The sequence below is a fragment of the Gallinula chloropus genome, assembly GCF_964237585.1.
Source record: "Gallinula chloropus genome assembly, chromosome: 1".
Classification (NCBI taxonomy): domain Eukaryota; kingdom Metazoa; phylum Chordata; class Aves; order Gruiformes; family Rallidae; genus Gallinula; species Gallinula chloropus.
In genome coordinates, this window is record NC_140085.1 from 52052189 (window position 1) to 52074126 (window position 21938).

Consider the following 21938-nt stretch of genomic DNA (forward strand, 5'->3'; position numbering starts at 1 on the left):
AATCAAAGACTTCCTTGCAACTCTATCCAGCCAAAGCAGAGAGTGGCAAAATGTCACAGGCAGCCAAATGTCCCCATGGTGACCAGGCACCCATGAATTTACTTCCAGACATCCACAGATGGAGCCAGTGCTGGAAACCAATGGCAACAGGACAGGAAAAGTGGGCATGTCACAAAAAGACGCTTGCTCCAATCCTGGCTTACAAGATTCCTCTCTGGGACTCGGTGCCACAGCTTACCTGCCCATGATACCTGGGGACTGGCTGCTGTGAGACTTGGGGCACTGCTGCAGATGGTCAGGTTGAACCCCTGGATGGAGGGTTGCGGATGCTTCAGAGGAGAGACCCGCTCTCTTGTCTTGACCCTGACCAAGCTGCACATCCCCATGCAATCCAGGATTTACAAGGACTGTCTCCTATCTCACTGAAGGCACGTGGCAGGCTGAACTCTCTGAAGACATTAGCAAGCCACACCCAGGCCTTCTGATTTCAGCTAATGAAGCAATTAAAAACAAAGCAACAAAATGCCGACGAGCCAGCCTGACATTGTACAATCTCAGTCCTAGGAAAATCACTTGAATCAAATGAGCTCTAGGCCTTAACATCCTGGCAGCCACACAGTATTTACAGCACTACTGCCATGTGACATCGCCTGCTGGCTGCTATGCATGATCTCACCAAGAAAATTCCGTTGTCCCAGGAGAACTGAATGTTTCAATCCAAGAGGATGTAATTATGGTCAAACATGCAATAGTTCACAATTATATGCCCTTGGGATAACAGAAAATACCTCCCAGCAATTGAGACAGAGGGTGTGTTGTTCTCCTCAACTACGCAACCCTTTCCATTAACATCTTCTCTTCCACTGCCCAGTAACTGCCACGTTCATTCTGCAGCATGTAGGTCTTGTACAACAAAGTTCAGTCGTTTCTGTTAGGGTGTGGAAGGCTGCGTGGCACAGGAGGTACCCTCCCTGCACCACAGCCGTTGCAGCTCTTTGATACTCACCCCAGATACTGCTCATAACGTCACGGCTCTTGGTTAACTGAATCAAGTTGCACTCCGTGATGAGCTTTGTTACCAGCACAAGAAAGCTGAACAGCAGCCTGTCTGCAGCTTTCTCCTCCTCCTCTTCAGTCATCTAATAAAATCAGAAAGTCAAGAAAGACGCTTGTGAGCACCTAAAGACAGTGCCCATTTACCCTACGAGACAGAAGTTCAGACCAACCCTGCAAAGAAACAGAAGGCTGACTTGTACCCAATTCCCAAAAGAAGAGAAGCAGCTCTGCTGAAGTATTTCCTCTGGAGACTGAATGACTGCAGGAGTTTATGACTACAATTATTCTTGGGTTTTAGACAGGCGTTACCGTAACAGCCTCTTAGGTTCTGAAACACAAACAATTACACATACAGTGTGCACAACTTTTGTCTCTACATGTAGTGGTGCACGTTTGATCCTCGTTCTTAGAGCCAGGCTGAGCTCAGATTTGCCTGTGTCACATGGGAAGCCCCATGTTGTTATGACAACTCTGTGTGCACAGTGTTTTACTAAATCCACTCCAGGTCCTCAGCCTGCCTGCAGTCACCAGCTGGCTTGATGTAACCAGGCAGCGCTTTACCTGCATGTCACAGCACAGGGAGCGATTACACTGAGCTTCTCCTCACTGCAGGTATTTTATTTTCATCTCCTGCCATTTTACATACCCTGACATGGTTCTCTCTTGTTCAGCACATTGCCCTTGCACAGCAGTAATGTACGTGGCCCCTCTGCAGATGGGAGTGATGGGATGCATTTGGGATTAACACATGCCAAGCAGGACCTGAGGCAGCCTTATTATTCACAGACTGGTTTGGGTCCAGCCCCCTGCCATGGGCAGGGACACCCCTGACTAGAGAAGGCTGCCCAAAGCCCCATCCAACTTGGCCTTGAACACTGCCAGGAAGGGGGCAGCCACAGCTTCTCTCGGCAACCTGGGCCAGTGCTTCCACCACCCTCACAGGGAAGGATTTCTTCCTAACATCTGATCTAAATTTGCCCTCTCTCAGTTTTATTCTGAGTGAATCATGCGCACTACAAAGATTTTCCATGAAACAAAACCATGGTCTGAAGCACAGGAAGTGAACTCCTTTGAAAGGCAAAGCTGCAGATAGCACTGAATAAAGCAGAGAGTCACAGGCGATGATGCTCTCCTGGCCTTCCACTGCTGGTCACACAGTATCGCTGCAGGGCTCAGGCCATGTGGCTTTGCAGTTCCTCTGACCCTTGTGCTGTGACACATGGCATCAAGTACAGGCTTACTGACAAAAAACCCATGGTTCTAGGTCAGTGAGGTTCCCTTCAGAATAAATGTGCATGTTTTGTGTCTTGCCTCACTCCCAAACAGCAGGTCCAACTGGTAGAGCTCTCCCACACTTCCTCCCTTCTTCCACTTTCTTAATTCTCCTTCCCCAAGCCTCACACACATGAGAAGATTCACTTACATCTTCAAACCTGGCCGGGTTGATTTCCTTTTCAATCAGGGTGAGGACAGCTTCCAGCCGCCGTTCAAACATTACTCCCTCCACTTCAACAAACAACCCGCAGGCCTGGGCAGCCAGCCTCCTGTGCGAGCTCTGCCGACAGAAAGAACAACACCCCTTGTTACCTCCTGGTAATTCACTCCTGCAGCTCCCACGTGCAGGAGCAGGCAGCAACCCCGAGCCTTTTGCACCTTCAGAGAAAATGATTTTCAGGGTGCTACTGAAAAGGGAGCCGCTGCCAGCTAGAGGGGAAAAGCGCCTGGCAGCGCAAGATGTTTCTGGAAACACACCCTCAGACTGAATGTGGAAGGGCCTTTTCCAGCCCAGATCCCAGCTGCAGAGCTCCGGGGCCTACTCTGTGCTGATTCTTCACAGTGCAACAGGCAGCTCATGGCTGTGAAGCCAGAGCTGAAGATGTGAGGGATGAAGAGGAGGAAGCATGGAAGGACACGCACTCTGCTAGGCCAGAGGGACTGAACCTGAGGCCTGTTTGACTCCTGCTTGACTAAACCCCCGGGTACCCAGATCGACACGGGAGGTCTGAAGGACCAGGTTTGCCACCCTCTGGCTACCGGCAACAACTGAATGACTGAAGCAAGTCTGAGCCAAAGACAGCGTGAAAAGCCAATTACTGGGATCAGAAGAGCTTTAAGGACTTTTCTCAAACCTTTAACCTGAGCAAAGCCTATACTGGGTGAAATACCAGACCCAAAAGAGCACCTGTTATAAACGAGCACAATGCAGCTGGGAAGTCTGTAGGCTGGCCTACAGTGGCAGCAAGTCTCCATGTCTGTGCAGTTATATGAAGCTATAAAATTCCTTCCTCCTCTTACCAGCAAGAGCTATGGTGCTCAGCACAGCTCTAAAGAGCTTTTATTCTAAGCTGAATCTTGCTTATACTCCTTTCCTAAAACTCTTAAGTCAGGCATAACTGAACCCACCACTCCATTAGACCTGGTATTAGCAATCTCTCCCTTGCCTTAATCTTACTCAGCCCCCAAAACAGACTCCAGGCCTGGTCAGGGAAAAAGACCAAAGAATACCTTCTTGCTGTGAAACCACTGCGTGACCAGTGAAAACATCAGATCTTGTTTCTCGTTGTTTATCTTGCCAAGCAGAGATTTACATGTCAAAGCTGCCATCTTTTTGCATTTAGCAGAGTCATCATTTATCATCATCATACACAGAGAGAGGAAAAACAGCCCGCAGTACTTGTGGAGGAGATCCTAGAAAGAAACAACCATTAGCCAACTGCATATCACAGAATCACAAGGTTGGAAAAGATCTTTGAAGATCATCAAGTTCAACCAATCCCATCCTAAGCTAAACCATATCCCTAAGTACCACATCTACCCTTTTTTAAACACACCCAGGGAAGGTGACTTAACCTCCTCCCTGGACAGCCTGTTCCAGGCCCTGACAACTCTTTCAGTAAAAATTTTTTTTCTAATGTCCAATCTAAACCTGCCCTGGACAGCTTAGTGCCATTTCCCCTTGTCCTATCACCGGTTACCTGGCTGAAGAGACCATTGCCCACCTCTCTACAACCTCCCTTCAGGTAGTTGTAGGTGGTGATAAGGTCTCTCCTCAGCCTCCTCTTCTCCAAGCTAAACAGCCCCAGCTCCCTCAGCCACTCCTCATATGATTTGCCCTCCAGCCCCTTCACCAGCCTGGTTGTCCTTCTCTGGACTCATTCGAGGACATCAGAGTCCTTCTTATGGTGAGGAGCCCAGAGGAGCTTCTGGCATTCAAAGGGGAAAAGAGGGGTATTTGTTGCATGGCATACAGGAACAAGGTCAGCCCTGAGCAGGGTCGGTGTCAGAGCAGGAGAACTGCCAGGACGGCCTGATCCCGCTGCTGAGCGCACACAGAGTGTACAGCAGCCCCAGCAATGCTCTGACTTGGAAACACGTCCCAGGGACGAGAATGTGTCAAACCATCAAGGGCATTTTCATGCCCAGCTCTTGCTGAAAGAGGTTTAAGTCTCTCAGCACTGCAGCGATCAGCCCAACGGCCCTTCTCTTAGAGATAGTAGCTCTTTGCTACTTTACTGAGTTGCCAGGAACAACGTAGAGATAACTAAATCTAATCAGGTGGTGGTGAAGCACAGCTTACTGCACAGAATTTCTCTTCCTTCCTCTCAAATTCTTGCTTGCACTTCTCTTGGGCTCCTGAATACTCAGTCAAGCTCCAGCTGCAGAGGTTTAAGGCTGTTTAGCATTCTGCATGTGTTGTATCCTGCGTACAAGCATGGTTATTTTTTAGCCCTCATTTTGATCCACCTTGCTGAGAAGTCCTCCCTCTCCTGGCAGGCAAACAAACCAGACACGGTACATGACATACCAGTTTGGTCAACAACATCTCTCATGAATGCTGGAAAAACCCCACAGTGAGGAAACTCTAGACTTCACTTTCTACTCACACCCCATTTCCTAAACTGGTTTGTGTTTCTTCCTGGCATAAATCACCATCAAGTTTATCCAAACTCCAGCTGACAGAGCTTTATTTTGCTTGCAGACTGTGCACATTAGATAAAGAATTACTGCAGACTTTCCAGAATGTCATTTCTCTTTTGGAGCAAAGCCAGGTTCTCTGGAGATAAGCGAACATTCTGTTCATGATAAGAGATAACAGGAACTACCAAGCGCTCCCAAAATAAACTGCCCTGAAGAGGCTGCTAACACAAGCCACAGTAACTGCTTGGTGCTTGGAATACTGAGAGGTTCTTGTTACCTGTGGGAACATGTCAAGGAGGTACGAAATCATCTCCAGCGCAGATTCCCTTCCAGTTTCATACTCGTACCTGTGAGGAAATGGTTAATAGTCAGGGTAGGCTTAATACTCTAGAAAGCTGCTAAAAGCTTAGCAAGAATGACCAATGCCAGAAACACACACTAAGAAGGATCTTTTTATGGCTGCTGCCTGGTCTGACACTTAGGAGGGCACATCTTATGAGGAGCAGCTGAGGGAGCTGGGGATGTTTAGCCTGGAGAAGAGGAGGCTGAGGGGAGACCTTATCACTGCCTACAACTGCCTGAAGGGAGGTTGTAGAGAGGTGGGTGATGGTCTCTTCAGCCAGGTGACAGGACAAGGGGAAATGGCACTAAGCTGTCCAGGGCAGGGTTCAGATTAGATGTTAGGAAAAAGTTCTTCACTGAAAGAGTTGTCAGGATGTGGAACAGGCTGCCCAGGGAGGTGGTTGAGTCACCAACCCTGGATGTGTTCAAAAAAAGGGTAAATGAGGTACTTAGGGATATGGTTTAGCACTGGATGGAAACGGTTGGACTTGATGATCTTAAAGGTCTATTCCAACCTTGTGATTCTGCAATTTGGAGAAGAGAAGCAACACTGACAGCAGACTCCACCTCCCAGAGAATGGGCACAGAGACATGCCAACAGGCGAAAAAGACAACTCCAGTCAGCACAGCAGCACTTGGGCGATGGTGTTGAGGAACATGGTAAACTACTGTCACCCTGAGCAAGGCAGTGGCTGTGCTCAGGAGGAGGTTTCTCACACACTCTGCTCCCGCTGAGCTGGTGCAGTTGATCTGAACTGTGCCTGCAACTGCAATTGAGACATTGCAGTGGGACAGCAGTGGTATAAATGAACCTTCCCTTATTCTTTCTGGATTTTCCAGTTCACTTGGTTTACAACCAGCAGGGCTGGTTAACCACTAGGCACACAACAGAACCCTTGCTTACACAGAGATACTGTGAAACAGGGAAGAGGAATTGCTTTATCCAACAGCCTGTCTCTGAAAAAGGGAGCGGTAGGAAAATAAAGACTTCAGCCATGCTCTCCTCCTCTGGCACACAACACAGCCACTGAAGTCATATTTAAGCAACAAGGTTCTGTTCTGACAGAGATGTTGGGAATATAAACTCACTCCAGCTGCGCGAGCATGAACTCCAGATTGGGTTTCAGCTTGTCACCAAGGGGGTAGTCCAGAATATATTTTAAGTAAATCTGGAAAGAAAGAACAACACAGAGAGGAGTTACAAGAAAGACTCAGGAAAACTTGTAAAAAGGTTATGAGGAAAATGCAGTGATGTAGCAGCAGGTCTGTGAGAGTCACCACTTTCTCCTGCATAGGTAAATTTCCTGTTATAGAAGAGACCAACAACTGCTCTGAAGCTCCATGCCTGAAACAGGATTTGCAGGTGCTTGACAACTGCCACACTGGTCATTAGAGCACTACTGTGATTTGAACAGGCTTCTGTTAAGAGAGATTCTGCATCCTTCCACATTCATCCTGTAACTATGGAAATGCACTACTTGGTTACACACAGCTCCTGCTGTGTTTGTATCCCAATGCTTGGAATGAAGCAACCAATTCTACCTTTTGGTTGCTTTTAACTTGGAAGGGAGGATGAAGCAGTGGGAAGGAATTATGGATTTGGGGCAAATTGTCTTCTGCTGGGATTCAGAAGAGGGAAAGGCTCTTAGTTACAGAGTTTTAAAAGCCTCCAAAGGAGTGACCACATCACTGCTGCTGAGCAGCTAGCTCTCCAAAGGTACACCATAGCAAGCAGTCTGTGATTCTGCTGTGCATCAGTCACAAGAACTGAAGTCGCCCAGGTAACAAGGAGATGAGGCTTAGTAAGAAGGGGAAACTGGGTTACAGGTTCAGCAGGTCTAAGGCACGTGTCAGTGAGAGCTGGGACAGCCACACTGAAGTCTTTAGCCTCTAAGACTGGTGTAAGTCAGATGAGAGACTTTCCATTCTACCTACCTGCCTGCACTGGACTCGCACTGGCTCGCTCTGGCCCGTGATGGCCAGCTGGGCAACCTTCTGCAGCACATCATCAATTTCAGGGACAATCAGCTTCCTGGATAAAATAGCCTAAAAAAAAAAATGAAAGCACAGCTGGAGTCATGTCACTTGGCTCGCACAGTCCAAGATGCAGTGTTATAGACTGGGACTACATCAGTCTCATGTGGTACACTAACACTGATTTTTTCACATCTTCAAGCATAGCCAGAACAACTTATAGAAAAAAAGACAAAAAGGGCAAAAAGAAGAGGAGAAAAAAGAAAAAAAGGGGAAAAAAAGAGAAAGAAGAAAAAAAGAAAAAGAGAAAAAAAAAAAAGAGATGAATGTAATTTACAAATCTGTATCTGTTTCTCTTGGAGGACACAAAATACCTTATCTGATGATTAGGGATGTTGATTCTTTAGCAAAAACACCTTCAGGCCCAAAGATATCCCCATAGGCATAAAACAGCCTCCCAAACAACTGTAAACAGAGACCATAAGTCTAACAGGAAAGCTTTGCTGCTTCCTATTCACTGGAATAGGCTGCCCAGGGAGGTGGTGGAATCTCCATCTCTGGAGATATTCAAGACCCGTCTGGACGCCTATCTGAGTGATATGTCCTAGGGAGCTGCTTTGGCAGGGGGGTTGGACCCGATGATCTCTTGAGGTCCCTTCCAACCCCTACAATTCTATGATTCTATGATTACCAGCCCCCATAACTGAGACCCTTAACAGCAGCCAGCCCCTGACAGGAGATGGTACAGCCTCTCACCAGGAGGCAGAATCACTGCCATTAAGGGGCTCACAGAACCCCTACACCAGAATCACCTTGAGAAGGCCAAAGGCGGTGGCTTGGCGTGAGGAATCATAGATGTCTTCTTCAGCAAAGCCAAGCAACACCTGGAGCTGCTTGCTGGTTATCTGACTCCTGGCATTCTTCACGAGTATTGTTACACACTGCAAAACCAAAGGACACATTCTCAGTACGCACACAGCATCAGGGAACACAGCACAGCCCCACTGTCTGTAACACTGAGGCTTACACAGACAAACTGCTGCTCAGAAAAAGGCAGCTAACGCCGTTCTCATCACATTTTGCTTTCAGCTTGTAATTCTGTGGCAGAAAACAAGAAAATACAAATATACAAATTCAGACTAGTTCTTGAAATGAGTGGGGGACGCTGACAGACATGAACCATGATGCAGGAACACAGCCAGGAAGAGAGGAATATCTGTCTGACATTGGCATTCAGTGTGAATTACTCTAGCAGTCCCTTATGATCATAAAGCTTAATGAATTCAGCAATGCACCTTCAAGAAGACACTGCACATGGAAAGAGCAGTCATTACTACTATTAATTGCCTCCTTCTGCCTCACTTCAGCTGCACGGGTTTACCCCAATGAATCATGTTAAAAGCAAGAAGCACAAAACTGACACCTCTCAAAAGATGTGGTGGTAACAAAATACTATTGTAAGGAGGAAAGAAGACAAATATGCTTCTATAAAAACACCTCTAGATGTAAACTGCATTTTTTGGGGATAAATTTACTTAATTTTGCACTTGGGAAAGAATCATCAAGGCCACATCTCCCTTGCTACCTTACAACCTTCAGATTACCTCTTCAGGGACAGCTGGGGGAGGGATCTGCAGCTGGAAGAGTCTCATTCTACCAAGCTAATCCTAAAGTAGGAAAGAGCAGAGCTGGGTCCAACCTACTTTGAAACAGCTCACAACCAGGTGGAAATTCTGGCCTTTGGCTATTCCTGTCTTGGCAAATTCTTTAAGCAAGACGAAAAGCTGCTTGATCAGTAGCTCCATGTTTGTACTGACAGAAGGCAAAGGAAACTTCAAAATCCACACCAAGCACTGCAGAGAAGCAGTTATCACCTGTAAGAAAGAGTCAAAAGACAGCATGGTGGGTACAGCGACACTAAGAGAACACTTTTCTCACTCTTACAGACATGGTTAGGCTATCCACAACTGTGGTGAAAGGCAATTAGCTATAAAAAAAACCCAAAAAGCAAACTCCTTTCAAACCATTCATATGTAATACAAAGGCTTTCAGTTCTAATCCCTAATTCTATAACTTCGATTTTACTAGGTAAAGACATTAGTGCAACGGTGATTCAGCAGATGGCAAGAACTCTTTCTGAAGCAGAGGTGCCTTCAAGGCACAGAAGTTGCTCTGCCAAAAACCCAGGTCACCTGAAAGCCCTGCTCCAGGTATAAGGCATGCCTTCCATTCCTGGGAAACTCAAGGTTTAACAGATTCCCTCCTAGGCTCACTCAAACCCAAAGCCGCCCAAAAAGGAGGCTGCCTATGGTGCTGGGATTCTTAAGAGTTGGATCAAAAGAAACCACAGTTGTGACAATACCACCATCCCAGCAACCATGGGGCCTCATCAACCTCCTCACAGATGGCCTATGAAAACCGCAAAGTCCTTGTATGAATGTGCTCCAGGAGAACTTGTCCATACTTGAACTTGCAGCACTAAGGGCAGAACATTCAGCCCTCCCATCAGTCACAACCCAGACAGACCCCAGCTCAGAACTGTACCTTGACATCCACAGACTTCAGGCAGTCTATAAGCAGCTGAACAAAAGGGTCTAACATTTCCAAAACATGCTCCTCAGAAGAATTTACTTTGGACCTCTTCAGGCTCATGTGCAGGAGCTGGTGTAGAAAGGACAAGACATTTCATTTCAAAGGCAAGCTGGGACTCTAATCAGTCAAGTGAGGTCCTACACTGTTTCAAGTTATAGTAGAATCTATGTCATATCCCACCCAAGTATCTGCAACAGGCTGAGCACTCTTAAAAGCTCTCTAAGAGGTACCACTGGAGTTCCACATGCAAAAAACCAAGGCAGGTGGCTGTGTTATTACCACAATATATCCCCCATACCTCTCTTTGAATACTCTTAACACAGATTTTGATGCAAAGCTTTGTATCTGAGGAAATTCCTACCCGAAGTCCTGAATCAACCAAGATATAGGTGTTAGTCCTGCTGCTGACACGTGCTTTCTGCCCTCCTCTGGTGGGAGTGGGCTGGAGCAGCAGGCAGCTCTCTGGTTGCAGCCGAGGATCCGGAGGAGGGGCAACTGTTTTTCTGAAAAACAGTGTATGGCAAAGGAGAGTATTCAGATCTCAACACCCTCCACAATAAGCTGGCTGTTGGGAGGGAAGAGAGCTGGACTGTGCTCAGCTGCTACCACACAACAAGCAAGAGCAAGTCACAGCTAGAAGACAATGAAATAAAATTAACTGGAGAGCAGCAGGACAGACAGGACTCTCAGACTTCAGATGACAGACAGGAGACTCAGACTTCAGAATAATATCACCGTTACAAAGGTAACAAATGCACTCTGATTTGCATAACATCCCCACTCTTTCTTCTCAGAGGACTGAACAACCTCAGTAGATCCTTCAAGCAAAGAGACCTCCTGACACTGTCCCCTGTACTTCATTTACTGGTACTCACTTCAGTTTCTGATGGCTTATAAAAAACTGCTCCAAGCAGTCTGCAAACAGCCAGCAGATCCTAGAGCAAGCCGGCCTACACACCACAGGAAATGCAAGAGACCCAGCCCCAGCTCTGAGCAGTGACACCAGCAGACAGAGAGGAACTCTGATGGTCCTCCCTGACCTCTGCACCAGCACTGAAGTGACAAAGCGACAGCCCACAAATTCTCTTGTTCCTGACCCATGAAAATGCCCAGGATCCCAAACATCTCTTATCTGGCAGTTTGTAGCTTGGTTCTAGATACTGTCCCTCATCCCTTCATCTGAACAGCCAAATAAACGTTTCAGCTTATCAGATGGTGAAAAAGCCTTGCTGAAGGCCCTGTGCGCTTACAGGAGTAGAGAAGAGACCCTGAGTTCAGCAAGTGCTCACTCCCATTTCCAAGCTTTCTCCTTGCCCTCTGACTGGCCAACTAATTTGCTTGCATTGAAAACAAAAAGGCAAATGAAAGCAAGGAAGCCCTCATACATGTGGTTGCCATTTCTGCAAGCAAACCTCCTAACTGGTAACAGACCATCTGGATAACATCCTGGAACTCACTTGGTCTTCTCAGTGAGCAGAGGCAAGTTTTCACTGATGAGACCATGACTGAGGAGGAGGAGGGCTTCTGCATCCATGTCTGAATTGAAGATCAGCCCTGTCATGATGTGACGCAGTGCCTCATGCACCTTCCGGACTATCTTCAAGCTGTTGGTGGTCTCTAGAACCTGCAAAGGCACAACCATGAGCGTCAGGAGGGCAACATGAGGGCAAAGATACAAAAAACATGGAAAAAGCTAGAGCAATTCCTCACCACAGGCTGCCTTGCGTCCCCAGCTCACTACACGAACAGCATCCTATCACCCCAGCTCTGACCCAACATCCCTCCCTTTCTCCCCAGCCTCTTCTCAGCCTCCAGTCATTGAATCACTGCCACCAGAACACTCTAGAGCTCATAAGAAAGCCAGGGCTCCATTTCTGCATGACCATACACTCTACTTGAAAAATTAAATCCCTGAAAAAAGGCAATTATTGTACATGGGCAGACCCTGAATACATTTTGGTGACCCTTCCTTCATGGCCAAGAGACGAAACCAGAAAGGAAGCAAGAGCTGGCTGAGGGAGGAGTGGACAATTCATAGTAGGATGCTTCCTCTCTAGCAGGGGTTGAAAGCTTCCTAGACCACCATTCCCTTCCCTGGACATCAATAGTAAAGTCTCATTTTATGAGCTGGGTGCATGCTGCTTTCCAAAAGAAAACCGGGAAGCCAAAGCAGGATTATATAGATAATTTCACAGTAGCAACCTGGAGGCTCTAGAATTTCTTTTAGACCACACAAATTGAGAATGCTCAGAGTTAAGACAGACTCTGGCTGACTTCTCTTACCTCTTTCAGTGGCAGAATAAGTTTTGTCACCTGGCTCTTCCCTATGAACTTTCCAAGAATTTCATAAGAATCGTAACTCTTGCTCTTGCGTGCTTCCATGACCTTGGAGACAATTCCCTTCACTTCTTTCTCTTCAGCTACATTCCCAAACAACTCCTGGTTGAAAATCTTTGGAAATCAGGCAAGAGAAGTGAATGAGAGGAGCAGAAAAGCAGAGCCAGATTCCTCCAGTAGCAATATAACACTATTATTTTTCCCCACTCACAAAACACACAATTCTCCATGTTTCCCACATATCATGTCTACCTCTTCTCTGTCAACATAAAACACCCCAGTCTGAGCACACCACATGAGGACACTGTTCTCACACCCCTCTGTGGTGCTGATACAAGGAGTGGGACTGCAGTCAAATTGAGACATCCAACTACACCCCATGACAGTGGCCAGCTAAGCTCCTGGGTTCCATGGACCACAATGACTTGATGTGTGTTGACTTGTTCAGCCATTTAAAGTACAGTGAAACATAGGAATCTTAACCTTCAACCCATTCCCTCCCAGTATGCAGAGCTCAAGATACAGACCCAGAGTTACTTTGCTACTCTACAAGGGATTTCCTGATGCCTCACTAGATTGTGTGCACACACACAATCAGCCCTGTCTGCCACCAAGTCCATGAGAATCTACACAAAACCACCTCCACCCAGAATCTGCCCTAGGCACTTCACAACGTTCTTTCCTTCAATCTTCAATAGCTTTTACCTCAATCAGGATGTCTAAGCAGGGGTCCAAATCACCAGCACTGAGTCTAGTAGAAAGGCCCTTCAGTAACAGGTTCACAGTGAAAGTCAGCACATGGAGCTAGAGAAAAAAAGAACAGATCATGTTTCCAAACCTCTGCATTTTATTTCATAATACTGGATGGGAATACTCCCGTGGCAGAGATATCACAACTCACACGCTGCATTTGAGCTCTCATGATTGGGGAGAGGGGCAGGGAGGAAAATAATAATAAAAATAAAATCACTGGGAGGATGAGAATCCACGTACCAGCAGCAGGAAGGCCCCTGTCTAGCAGGAGGGCTGGAATCTCCCCTTTCCCAGTGCTCTTACTGCCATTTTTATGCTGTGATAATTGGCATTTTCACTGTTACAGCAGCTGGAAGCTCATGTTATTCCACTGCACTAATTCACATAGAAAATTACTCTTAATCCAAATCACTATGGAAAGAGGAAAGCTGAACTAAGAGTCAGAGCCTTGGCTCTGGATCTGGGAAGCAGAACTTCAATTAGCAACACCACATACGGTCTGTGCGGTCACTGTGGAAACCCACCTCTGGTGATGCTCGGCCGTAACAACCTTACTGAAAGAGATTTCCACTAATCTTACTGGATGTCCTGAAACCAGGACATTGGAACAAGAAATTAATCTTTCACTTCATACCTCAACTTCTTCCCTGATTAAACTCTTCAAGCATTTTGGGTACAGACCCTAATTTGACACATGGCATAACAAAGACAGATGTTGGGACTAGCAGTAGTGCTTAGTTGTACTACACCAAGCCATTCTACCAGTGCAAAACAATTTGAGGAGCAACTTCCCTTTGGATTCTCTTTCTGACACATTAGAAAAAACTACAGAGAGCAGAGGAGGAAGAATTTCAGCATTACCTGGTACCCGTGGACGAGAGTGGACTGCATCTCTTTTAAGATGTACAGAAGGTACTGCACTCCCAACACTTCCATGATTTTAGTGAGGGTGCTGCGGGCGATATCCCGGATTTCCTGAAATCTGTTCCTCAAGAAAGTGCAGACTTTCAGCAGGATGCTGGAAACAGAGATAGATGGCTTAGTTCACCCCTGAACAGAACAGAACTAGTTACAGTGCTAGGTAAAGAGGCTGCTTTTCAAGGTTGTTTCACAACCAGAGCTACAAAGTCATTGTCACAGAGAGGCTTTATAGTCATACACACACCTACTGTCCTTCAGGACATTTCCCTGATCATCCTTTCTTTCTGCACATTATTCTTTCTCCAGCTCTGCCACTCCTACCTCTGCAACTTGCTTCAGAGCTCTGTTCTTATGTAAGGATTTACCAAGTTCCTTTCAAACTCAGTTTTACCAAAGTCAAATGCTGACAGAGAAGAATGTCACTAGGAAAATGAGTTTCAAAAAAAAAAAAGAAAAGTCCTTAAGGGCTGTTAGGATGCCCCTCCTGGGTTTCACTACTTGTACATAACCACAGCCTGAGAAAGGTGCCTGCACTTGTTCCCAGAATGCTGAACTGCATTTAAGGAGCTCTGATGGGATTTACCTTGGCAGGTTGGCTTCCATCACTTCCTGGGGAAGACACTGCATCATTCTGACCATGGCAAAAGCTAAAGGAACACGAACCACTTCATCATCGTTCACAACGTTGGATTTCACAAGCTTGTGCTCTTCGTCTCTTTTAACCTTTTCAGAAGGGCAAGAAGAGCAAGACACATTGCACTTTTAATATACATACACAAATCCTGCTTCTTCTCAACAAACCCTAGAAGAGGCCAACAAAGCAAGTTGCTATCCTCTGTGGACTACAGGAAAAACCCGGACAGCTGAGATAAATCCTTGTGTTTTCAATACAGAGGAAGAAGCTGGGTCCTAGCAAGCAGTTGAGACTTTTTCAACTGGCTGCACAAAGTGAATCCTTTCACTTGTGTGATTCAAGCCAGTTCTCAGCAAGTGAAGACACCACACCCACACTGACACAGAGGGTCTGCCAGTAATCTCAATGACACAACAAAGGGGTGCTTTCAGGTGGCCTCTCTTCAGTTACATCTATTATTTTATTTTTTATGTGTTGCACTTCCACTGGGCTCTGAAATAGCACTCCAACCTTTATAGTAGCAGCTCAGGCCTGCAAAACACCTTCCCAGTGCCAACTTCTCACCTTTGCAACAATACACCTGTGCAATTTAGGCAAGATGTTGACTGTAACAGTATCTTGAATGTGTTTGATCAGACACTCCAGCTCTTCTTTATTTCGGGGTAAGAAAGAAACGGGTTTGACCACTTGCTCAGCATCTTTAGATGTCTCAGCAGCCTGCTCAGGTTCTGCCGGCTCCTCAGGGACATTCTTCCCTTTCTTTTCCTCAACCACCTCCTCTTCTCCTTCACTCTGCTCCAGCTCCATGGCTTCTTCAGTCTCCACCACTGGCTCAAGGTCCATGGCAGCAGCTTCTAACAAAAAATTGTCAAAAACATGGGTAAATATGAAAGACCACAAAAATCAAGCCCTTAAAAGATACTGTTGTCATGGCTGTGTTCTAGGCAAAGCTGCCACCTACCATGAGTGACAGCAAACAGTCAGTAAGCATCAGAGTTGTTTTACTGAGTAAAGAGCTCTAGCATGGTAATTACTGATAATCACCCCTCAGAGTTAGGCTTAAAGCAAGGACCAACTTACTCTTCTCTGAACTTCACAGACAGCTTAGCAAAGGCCAATGTGATTGAACCTGTCACTCACATTTAAGAATTTCACAAGAGAAGAGGTACTGACAAGCACAGCTCCTCCTTCCTCAGCATATCCCAAAGGCCACAACATAGGTAACCTTAATGGTGAAGAAGACAAAGACATCACTTCTTCCAATGAAATGTTGGGGTGAGCAAGAGGAGGACATGCAGCACCCTTCTCAAGCTGCAGAAAACCATGAGAGCACCCAAGATCAAGGACAAAAATCTCAGATGTATCAGTAGCCACATGGGTGGGTGCAGACCTTGGAGAACCCCACAGATTTGTGTAAACCCAGCCCAGGCTGTTTTGGCTTATGGAGGCCTGGGTTGGAGAGAGAGAACATGGAGATAGTTCCTCTCCTCACTCTGTCAACACCCAGGAGGACAGTTTGCATAGATCCTGGGGAAGAAAGTAAAAACTTCCAAAATGTACATTTTAAAAAGCTGGGAGTACCTGACCTCTAGAGTAAACCACAAAATTCTGGTTAGTTGCACTTTGAGGAGTTAGAGGGAGTGCTTCTACATTCAGGAGCAGAAAGCTCACCTTGGTTGTCAATGGTCACAAGCTGCTTTTCAAGAGTTTCATAGTCAAAGTGAAAGGCTTCCAGCACCGTCTCTAACAAGCTGCAAAAAGAAAACATGAAGAGAGATGAGCCCTCTCCACAAGAAGGAGAGGCTGCACACACACCAACCGAACAGAAGATCTTAAAAGTCCATTTTGGAAAACTTCAGACTCTGTGACACTGTGGCATAAGGATGCTTATCCTGAAATAGCAACCCTGGAAATCAAACAAAATGGTTGCTTTTCAGCTATATGCATTCTGTGACCTAGGTCACTGTGAAACCACACAGACAGTGGCACTGGAGGAATGCAGGTGTCCTGGGAGCAGTGACAGCCTGACACAAGCAGAAGCTGCTAACGCTGGCGTGCGCTTAGTGAGACACAGTGACCTGTTAATCCTTCACAGCTGCAGGCTGCAAGGCCATGACCACTTTGAGGTGGGCTCATGCAATTAGAAGTCTGCCATCTCTCATCCCAAGGAAGAGGGTAATCCATGGGATGCTTCTTAAGACACTGAATTTTGTCCTAGCAGTTTTTGGAGAAAGCTAGAGCAGCATCACTCACAGTACTTACCAGACCCCCAGCTTTGTACCGATCTGTCCTGTTTGCAAGACATGAATGAAATGCTTCAAGTGGTACAAGTATGCTGACCACGAGAGATGTCTGCAGACAGCTCCAACAACTTCCACTGAGGCTGTTACCATATTTTCATGCTGTCCAAAAGATAGAAATTCAGTTGCTGTTACTATTCATGCTGAACGTGTCTAATGCATACTTTACTCAAAGCAACCAGAGCCAGAAGAAGTAGGGTCTGCCTAGTGGGGATGCTTGGTGTTCAGCTCTTGGATCTCCTCTCAACCACCAGGTAAAAAACAAATTAAAATCAGAGCTCATCAAGCCAATCTCCAGACCCTCTTCCTCCAAATATTTCTAAACAAATTTAACTTTTCTTACATAACTACATCTATGGACTTACTTGTGTGAAGATCTAAAAATCAGTCAAGTAAAATGTACACATCATTAACCCATTTCTGACATGAAATTAAATGCACTTGTTTCTTCACCAAGGTCTCAACCATTTCACTCCCTGTGGTCAGGGGGTGCTTTGGGGTTTCACCCCACTGCATTCACTCTACTGATGGGCACAGTTGGTATGGCTGCAGGTGCTGGGTCCTGTGCCTGAGCTCTAATTGCTCCAGAAGACTATTTCTGCCCATGCAAATTAGACATTTGCTGTGTCTGACATTACAAGCTCTGCTGTTCTCCTTACAGCATGCAAGGAACTACACAGAAGTGTGAAGCCTTACATACCCAAGTAGGAAGTCTATCCACACTGACATCACAAGTAATTTCACTGCATCTCTTTTCAATAAAATGTGTTTTCAATAGAAAATGAACCTAAACCACCCAAACAAGCCCCAAACAGTTGAGAGATCTGTCTTTGAGAACCAGGACAGGCTTAGCAGATACGAGATTTGGCCCAGGCTGAATCTGCACCTTCCAAACTCTTTTTCTGCCACCAAAAGCACAGCACTTTTTGTCCGAAAGGGGAACACTCACCCCACAAACCTAACAGCCTTTTAAAGTGGTTAGTCTTTTAAGGAGGATGATATTCAAGAAAGGTGAAAATACTCAATTGAACAACCTACCTTCAGCATTTTTTCACTAAAAAGGACAGTAGTGGCGTAAGGCATGATGTAATTCTGCAGGGATTTGGAAGACAGTGTGAGCTTTTTTTCTGTGAGATGCATAGCCAGCTTCCTCAGAGCTCGTGCCCTCCTGTGGATCTGAGCCAAACATGACAGACAGAGAATGAAGTGGTGCTTGAGTCACCACTAGCACGATGGAGCACATACATTCAGCAGATCTGAAAATACCTCAGTTTTAAGTAATGACACAAACATATTATGGCCATTTCAAGGACCCTTTTCCTTCAGTCTCTGGGCTTTCACTGGCCTTTTGCCTCAATAAATACTGTGAATTCTCAATCATTGGACTGTGACATCTTCAGATAGCAGACAAAGGAGGCAACTGATACAAGATGAAAAGACCTGATAAAATTATGAGGCAAAAAGACTCTCCATGTATAGCAAAGGGTGTCTCTGACTATGTATCTGAAAGCAGGAGAAGCATCCTATTTCTGTACTGCACGAAAACCCCTGAGAACAGGCTTTGTATAACATTTATATTACAAAGGTCTTTGAATGGGAAGGGGCTGCAGAGACTCCAGCCAGAGAGTATCAGGGAACAGGCTCGAGAAAGCAAAAAGATCTGTTCCCTGCCTCAGGACACTGCTGCTGACTTTGGGCTGGGTCACACAAGGGGTTTAATGTGCATTTGCCTGCTCAAGATCATGAATGATCACTTAAAACAGAAGAATTCTTTTATCTAAATTAGGAAGAGATAAAAAACAGTGCTGCTAAATCAGAGCCAAGAGATTTCTAGACAGAAACATGACTTTGATTCACAATCACCCATGTGATAATGTCCACTTTTCCCCCTCCTCCCCCCACCTTTTTTTTCTCTGTAATATCTAATGACACAGGTTCAATTTCTCAGTAAAGACAGCACATGGATGCTTTGGAAAAGATCACCCCACAGTAAAATGCTTTTGCTTTGGGAAGGGAAAGAGAGACACTAGGGAAATGCCTGATGCCTTTTACCTGCATGTGCTTCATGTTCTCAAAGAAGTCCATGTCGGGATCATGGCGGTTGGTCAACTGGACCAAATCCCGGAATTCAGGATTTTCTGGGAAGGTTTGAATGAGGCAGGAGAGCAACGATGTGTAGTCCTGCTGGATGCTCTGCAAACAGCAAGCAGTGAAGGGTAAGTACTCCTCAGAGAAGCTGCTACATGCTCCTTAGAACAGCAGTGCTGTAATTAACAGTGTTTCAGGCCAAGTCCTATTCTTTGGTAACAGCAAATTTTGGACTGCACATAAATGATTGAAGTCTCTCCTCCAAAGAACTACTACACCTGAGAAAAGCTGAACAATGGCACAGAAACATAAGATACCAGAGTTCTAGAATTCATCAGATTTTTACAAGTTTTCCAATGAAGGGTAAATCTGATTACAGTGGGTATCTGCACTCCTTATTCTTGCAACAGGCTCAGAAGAACTCATGTGTAGGAAGTCTCGTATGCCCTGGCGTCCTGAAGACAGATAGAGATACATAATCAAACAGTGCCTTACCTCAGTCTTACTCTTCAGCCCCCTTCTCACAGATTCCAGGAGGGTTTGCTGGATTAGTTCCTTGTACTCATCTTCTGTGTGGTTGATTTCTGCCAGTCGGTGGATAAAGCTGGTCAAGCAAAGGCTTGCATTGTCACTAAGAGCCATATCCCCTAGCTGAGTGGAGGAAGAAATTGTACCATGTGAGTCTGGATATGACATCCTTTTCTTCCCAAAAGACCAAACAGTACTACTGGACACAAGAAGAACTGTAGAGACCCAGTAACCCATGAGACACTTCCTGTAGAAGTTACTGCCCTGAATTAATGCCCACCCTTCCAATCAGGACAACCCCTTGAAGATTTTACCAGCCGGCCCACACAACCAGAACAAAAAGAACAGCATCCTTTCAAGACTGCAGCATGCCTTTTATACAGTACAAATTGACAGAATAGTTTCAGGGCTCACTGACAGAACGGTGTGCTGCACTTGGGTGAGCCTGCTTGATGCACTCACTGTATTTGCCCTTCTGGACACACAGGAGAAAAGGCAAGTGGACAAAACTTAAAGCCAGGTGTTCATAAGAAGACTCAAATACACCTTCCAAATGTTCTACAGTGACAATAACCCCACCCCACCACCCCCCCAGGTGATAGAAATAATATAGAAGTTAATTCGTCATGGACATATGGTGCACAAGGCAAGGAAGAGTCAGCCAACCTGGATGGTGTAGAAGCAGTTGTGCATAACGGGGATGAGGAAGTCGACATCCACTGCTTGCATTCCCTTGATGTGGGCTGTGATGGACTGGAATGCTGTCAGACGCACATCGAAGTCGATATCGTCGAGATGTCGCTGGTCGAAGGCATTCAGCTACGACAGGGACATAAGTTGGTCATGAAAAAGGCCAGAAACCTGACAATACAGTGTTGGTGAAAAAAGCAAGCAATGAAACTCTGCTTACCTTAACAACATCAGTAATATACTTCAATTCACTGTCCAATTCAGATAAAGTCTAAAAAGAAACGTAAAAGAAAACAGTTTGTTACCGTTGTTAAAAATCTGGAGAACTCAAGACTTCATCACTTGAGACAACAAATAAAGCCAACAACAGCATCAATCCTTCTCCTGTCAGAAGCTTAATAAAAGCCATAAATTGGAAGATGCGTGGTTTAAGTTGTGAAGTTTCTAAATATCTACATTGACTGTTTCCTGGGTTTTCTTACTGGAAAAAAGCAAGCTATGTCAAGTCACTTCAAAGAAGTACAAAACAGCCTGACTGCTATGAATCCATGAGAAGAGAATACAATAAAAACCACCTTCAGGATCCCAAAAACCATTCTTACATCCTAAAGACACAGGATTCTTTACAGATGAAGGGTGCTTAATTTGGCTTCTCTTACACAGAACAACCCTGGTGATGCTCACATTAACCAGGCTGGAAGACAGAACTTGTACATATCTTCATGCAGCTTGTTACATTTGTATCATATACAATTCCATTACTTTCATTTAATGCATGATGTAGATTAAAAAGGTTTTTAAGCTCACGTAGAACACAGATAAGTACTGCTATTTATTTGATTCTTGATCTCTTAGAACAAGTAAGAAAAGCCCAGAGACACACACATAAAATGCAATACCTGAAACACCAAGCACAACTTATGTCGAGACAGTTTGTTCTGGATGACAGAAAAAAGCTTTGCCAGCGGTTTGAGAAAGCTTGTAGGGTTTGAGCAATGCCTCAGCAAGTTCTGCACTGTCTCCAGAATGTCAATCTCTGTAGCCTGAAAAAAGACAGATAACTGTCAATAAATAATGAAAACTCACAAGATTACCTAATTTCTTCAGGAAATATTTCAAGACACAGAGTGAACTTAACCACTTTGCTGTGTTTTATTCAGATCACAGATCCTGGAAGAGAACAAAGCATTAGCAGGACACACTCACTGCAATCATCAAATCTCTCAGAAGCACTTGCAACCTTTCAATTAGACACAAGCACAGTGCTACAGAAGAGTGCCATCATGATGAGGAACTCCTTTTTGTGTCTCTCCTCAAATGACTCAAAGGTCAGGAGAGGCAACAGAGCTTTAAGTAAGTCCTTCTTTAGCCCCCGAAACAAGTATTGACAGCACCATGTACTTGTATGATGCCCCTGAGCAGAAATCACATATCCTCCCCTTAACAATTCACAGATTTACAATCAAGAATCCTCTGTGATCGATTGCAAAGTGGAAGCTACAGGCTGCTGCCTAGTGGTTCTTTCCACAAGCCTAAAGTCTCCCATTGAGCAACTGAATGTCTTGTAAGAAAAACAAGACCCAAGCCTGGATCCAATGATTCTGGTGATCAATAATGAGTAGATTCATTCACTGCAGATGGGAAATAGAACTGAAAACAAAGCCTGGCAGCAATAGATGCCCTCTGTGCTTTTTTTATTATCAGTTTACAAAAGCCTAAGCAATGGAGAGTTCTGCTTCCTTCAACTAAAAAGCCCATATGCTTTTCATGCCTGAGGAATTTAGGATTTTAGGGAAGTTTCAGTT

The 21938-nt window shown here is 45.4% G+C and overlaps 1 protein-coding gene across 1 annotated transcript in view; it reads right to left on the minus strand.

Moving 5' to 3' along the window:
* Window positions 1-21938, minus strand: part of UTP20 (UTP20 small subunit processome component) — a gene marked incomplete at its 5' end in the record, with an annotated part of 67097 nt that overhangs the window by 6831 nt on the left and 38328 nt on the right. The window contains 24 exons of the mRNA XM_084274703.1: window positions 1007-1139; window positions 2480-2611; window positions 3562-3744; window positions 5252-5321; window positions 6406-6485; window positions 7252-7362; window positions 8103-8231; window positions 8994-9164; window positions 9835-9951; window positions 10244-10385; window positions 11340-11506; window positions 12166-12333; window positions 12925-13023; window positions 13834-13990; window positions 14477-14616; window positions 15092-15381; window positions 16199-16278; window positions 16790-16929; window positions 17866-18003; window positions 18880-19020; window positions 19411-19566; window positions 20110-20262; window positions 20354-20404; window positions 21033-21176. Of these exons, the coding sequence (XP_084130829.1) occupies window positions 1007-1139; window positions 2480-2611; window positions 3562-3744; window positions 5252-5321; window positions 6406-6485; window positions 7252-7362; window positions 8103-8231; window positions 8994-9164; window positions 9835-9951; window positions 10244-10385; window positions 11340-11506; window positions 12166-12333; window positions 12925-13023; window positions 13834-13990; window positions 14477-14616; window positions 15092-15381; window positions 16199-16278; window positions 16790-16929; window positions 17866-18003; window positions 18880-19020; window positions 19411-19566; window positions 20110-20262; window positions 20354-20404; window positions 21033-21176 (3292 nt within the window). The remainder of the gene's footprint in view (window positions 1-1006; window positions 1140-2479; window positions 2612-3561; window positions 3745-5251; window positions 5322-6405; window positions 6486-7251; window positions 7363-8102; window positions 8232-8993; window positions 9165-9834; window positions 9952-10243; window positions 10386-11339; window positions 11507-12165; window positions 12334-12924; window positions 13024-13833; window positions 13991-14476; window positions 14617-15091; window positions 15382-16198; window positions 16279-16789; window positions 16930-17865; window positions 18004-18879; window positions 19021-19410; window positions 19567-20109; window positions 20263-20353; window positions 20405-21032; window positions 21177-21938) is intronic.